The sequence below is a fragment of the Aegilops tauschii genome, chromosome 5 (assembly GCF_002575655.3).
Source record: "Aegilops tauschii subsp. strangulata cultivar AL8/78 chromosome 5, Aet v6.0, whole genome shotgun sequence".
Taxonomy (NCBI): Eukaryota; Viridiplantae; Streptophyta; class Magnoliopsida; order Poales; family Poaceae; genus Aegilops; species Aegilops tauschii.
The window spans coordinates 215,461,335-215,465,407 of record NC_053039.3 but is presented as its reverse complement, the minus strand read 5'-3'; the positions used below and the strand labels follow the sequence as shown (position 1 = coordinate 215,465,407).

The following is a 4,073-nucleotide window of genomic DNA, read 5'->3' as shown; positions in this document are numbered from 1 at the left end:
GAGGTTCAGTGGTTCACAAACCACAACAAATAGCCAAATAACACATAAGGACAAGGTTCAGTGGTTCACACAACAAGCATAAATGCACAATATAGTCTTAGAGCATATAAGATAAAAGGCAGCAGCAGCCAAGCAGGAGCAGCAGCAGCCAAGCAGCAGCAGCCAAACAGCAGCAACAGCAGCAAACGAACAGCAGCATGCAAGTAGCAGTTCATGACTTCATGGATTAGTCCGCATCCACATAAGTGCGCCCAGTCACCACTTCATCTTCATCATCCCCGTACTCTATGTCTTCCTCCTCTGAATCTGTCTCCTCTACTTCTTCTTCGTCTGACTCAAACTCTTCATCATGGAGATCTCTAACCCTTGCACTTCGACGAAGCTCAAGTTGTTCACTGGTTCCCATAGCATCTCCAACCACACTCCAAGGTATGCCATCTGCTCCCTCATCTCCATCTGGAAACACCATGAAAGCATGATCATCTCCCCCCTCAAACAAGAAGCCTTGTGCTTCAGATGCATCAGTAGTGAGGAGAACATCGATGTTCTTCCTCTGCTTGATCTTTCTCTTCTTGGATAACAACCTTGAGTTGAACTGGATGTACACAAGCTGATTGAGGCGATCTGTTGTAAGTCTATTTCTCCTCTTGGTATGTATCTACAAGTGCCAATGCTACTAGTCAGGAACTAGTTAACATGAACTTGACAAAGCATTGGAACAAATTCAGCTTTGGAAACTAACCGACTCAAAACAACTCCAATTTCTCTCACAACCGGAAGAACTTGAGGTCAAAGAAAGGATCTTCATAGCCATGTCCTTCAGCCCTGGTGTCTCACCTCCATACATTCTCCACCAAGCCACTAGGAAGAGGAATTTTTCATAGTCAGGAACTAATAATACTATAGGAACTTGAGTACTGGACAAAATATGCAGCTAAGTGAAAATTTTGCAAGTAATGACTAACCAGGATTGTAGTCAAAGTTTTGGCAAGTCCTAGCAAGCTTCTTTGCAAAGGAACCCTCTCTGCTTTGGAACTTGCTTATTTCATAGTTCACAACTTGGTCTTGCATGTTTTCATCACCATGATAGAATGTCTCCACACAAGAATAAAAGGCTGTATTGATGTTAACATAATCAAATATGCTGTCATCTGCATAGCTATAGTGTGGATTCAACAAATATGCAGTCAACTGCAGTGGGGCATCAAGCCTATCTTTCATTTTCTTTTCAACTATAGCTAACACATCTTTGTACCGCGCCTCGATGTTACCAAAGGCCTCTTTGATTTCTTTCTTTGCCTTCACAATCTCTCCATACACAAAGCCCATTGAGGGCCGTGCATCACCATCAACCAACCGGAGGACCTTCACCAACGGCTCGAACACCTTGATGCAAAGATTCACACCCTTCCAGAATGGCTTGTTGAGAATTATGGCTGTAGCATCCTTTCCTTTCTTTGAGTGCACATCTTTGATCTTATCCCACTTAGAGGAACCCACCATCTTTCTTAGTGAATCAGCCTTGTCTGCAAGGCTTTGCAAAGTGAGGAATTGGGAAGCAAATCTAGTTACTCCCGGCCTTATGATTTCTCTCTTCTTGGTGAATGATCTCATGCACTCTAAGGTGCGATGGTGCCCATACACAAATATTGTGAAAGCCTTGGCTTGATCAATTATCTTCTTGAACTTAGCTAAGTTGCCAATCCCTTGGAGCATCAAATTGACAGTGTGAGTCGCACACGAGCTCCAAAATATCTTCGGCCTCTTCACTTTCAAGAGATCCTTAGCTCCCATGTTGTTCGAAGCATTGTCAGTCACAACCTGCACCACATGTTCAACACCTAATTCTTCAATTGTTTTGTCAACTAGATTGAAGATCATCTCACTTGTATGTGGTGTGTCTGATGTTTCCTTTGACTTGATGAAGCTAACACCTTTCGAGCAATGTGTGACCAGATTCATAATGCTTCTCCTCTTCATGTCAGTCCAAGCATCAGTCATGAGAGAGCAACCATGCTTGCCTTTCTCAACCTCTCGGTCCTTGAGTTCACTCTTGGTTCTTGCATACTCAGACTTCAGCAAAGTCTCCCGAAGATCATATTGACTAGGTGGATCTAGATCTGCACCGAATTGACCAATGGCATGAACCATCTGCCTAAACTCATCATTGCCAATTGCATTGAACGGTATTGCTGCATTGCATATAAGAGAGACACATCTTAGCATAGGAGGGCAGCAAACAATCTACAATTCAATTGGCAAAAAACAGGGCAGCAAGCTCTTACCATGTGTATACACCCATCTTGCAATGTATTCATGTGCTCGAAGTGATCTCTCCTCCCATGCTGCCTTGTTAATCTTCATTTGCTTGAGTCTTGCTTCTCCGGATAACTTGGGGTCAATTGTACGTGTCCACTTATCTATAGGACCTAACACATGAGGTTGTGAGCTACCAATACAAGTGAGTTCATCATCATCTCGAGCTTGACCTTGAGGAGTAGATGATGCATCAATAACAACAGCATCTCTCACAACCTTCTCGTGCTCATACTTTTTTTGCTTCTTTGATGCCTTTTCTTCAAAAGCTTTTAAGCAAGCTTCTTTAGCTTCTTGTGGGCACCGCAGGCAGGTCCTCACCGCATTTGAGTTTGCCGCAATGTGTTGCTTCAGCCGGTAAATACCTCCCGTGAAAATCTGACTGCAGAAATTGCACATCACTCTCTGAAGATTGTTAGGATCAACAAGCTGGCCGTAAGCCCAACCCATATCATCGGAATTCCTCTTCAGAATCTTTGCTCTCTCTTCTGCTGTTGTTGCTGCAGCAGTAGCACCAGCACCATCTCCTTCTCCTGACTCCATACTAGTACAGTAGTACTAGACAAATTCCTCTTTAGTGCCTACCTTTGCAGCTTTGCTATTCCTAAACAAACCACTAAACTGTTGATGTCTGCTCCCTGCTTAAGGAAAGACCAATGAGGCAATGAATGAAACAAAGAACTGAACTAGAAGTCTAGAACAACAAAGAAACTACTGCTGCAGTGCTGCATGCCTGCTTATGGATGAGAACTGAAGAAAACATTAGAGGAGGATCTATGGATCTAAGGAACAGAGGAGGAGAAGAGGAGCTGAGAAGAAGGAGGAGAGGAGAGGTGAAGATCCTCACCTAAACTAGTAGGAGGGGACGTCCAGGAGGAGGAGGAGCTGCCGGTGGCCAGATCCAGTTGACTGCCAAGGAGGAGGAAGAACGCCAGGAGCCGCCGCTGGATCCAGAGCAGGAGCAGCCGCCACAAAACTCTCTTCGTTCCACTCTTGTGGATCCTATAAACCCTAGCCGAAACAGGCCTGTTTTGGGCCAAGCCCTTTATACCCCTTGTGGCCCTCCAGCCCAACCGTTTTCAGAGCTTTCCCATCGCTTTTCCATCGAGTAAGAGCGCTCAGCGCACCCTTAACCAGCGCCTAGCGCTAAAGCGACGCTTAATCACCGCTAAAAACCGCTAAAATCACCGCTAAGGTCAGAAGCGAAGCGTTTACTCAGCGCTCAGCGCTTAAGCGCGATTAAGCGACGCTTAAAAACGCTTTCCCAAACATTGTGTGGAACACATCAGTCGGCTCACAAAATGCGATGATTATTAAAAAGAGCAGGTTTTTATTGGTCGACTTTGCTAGAGGATTGTTTTCGGTACTATAAAGGTTGTGAGGCATGTCAAAAATTTGGGAATATACAGTTAGCGCCCGCAGCTATGTTAAATCCTATAATTAGGCCGTGGCCATTTAGAGGATGGGGTTTAGATTTTATTGGTGAAATACATCCTTCATCTTCTAAAAGACATCACTTCGTCCTAGTAGCCACAGATTATTTTACTAAATGGATAGAAGCAGTTCCTTTGAAAAACATGACCCATAAAGAGGTTATCAATTTTGTTTTAGAGCATATTGTTCATAGATTCGGTATTCCTCAAACTTTAACTACCGATCAAGGTGCTTCTTTTATGTCTCATCAGTTTCGCGAATTTGCCGAATCTTTAGGAATTAAAATTTTAATTTCATCGCCTTATTATGCTCAAGCTAATGGA

General features: G+C 43.8%; 1 protein-coding gene across 1 annotated transcript; it reads right to left on the bottom strand.

The window, feature by feature from the left end:
• Positions 1–226: 226 nt before the first annotated feature.
• On the bottom strand, positions 227–2,859 carry LOC109779178 (uncharacterized). The gene is made up of 4 exons (XM_073498953.1): positions 2,286–2,859; positions 966–2,192; positions 743–861; positions 227–658 (listed from the first exon to the last, which is right to left on the bottom strand). The coding sequence occupies exons 1-4, from the start codon at positions 2,857–2,859 to the stop codon at positions 227–229; spliced, it is 2,352 nt and encodes a 783-aa protein (XP_073355054.1).
• Between the last annotated feature and the right edge of the window lie 1,214 nt (positions 2,860–4,073).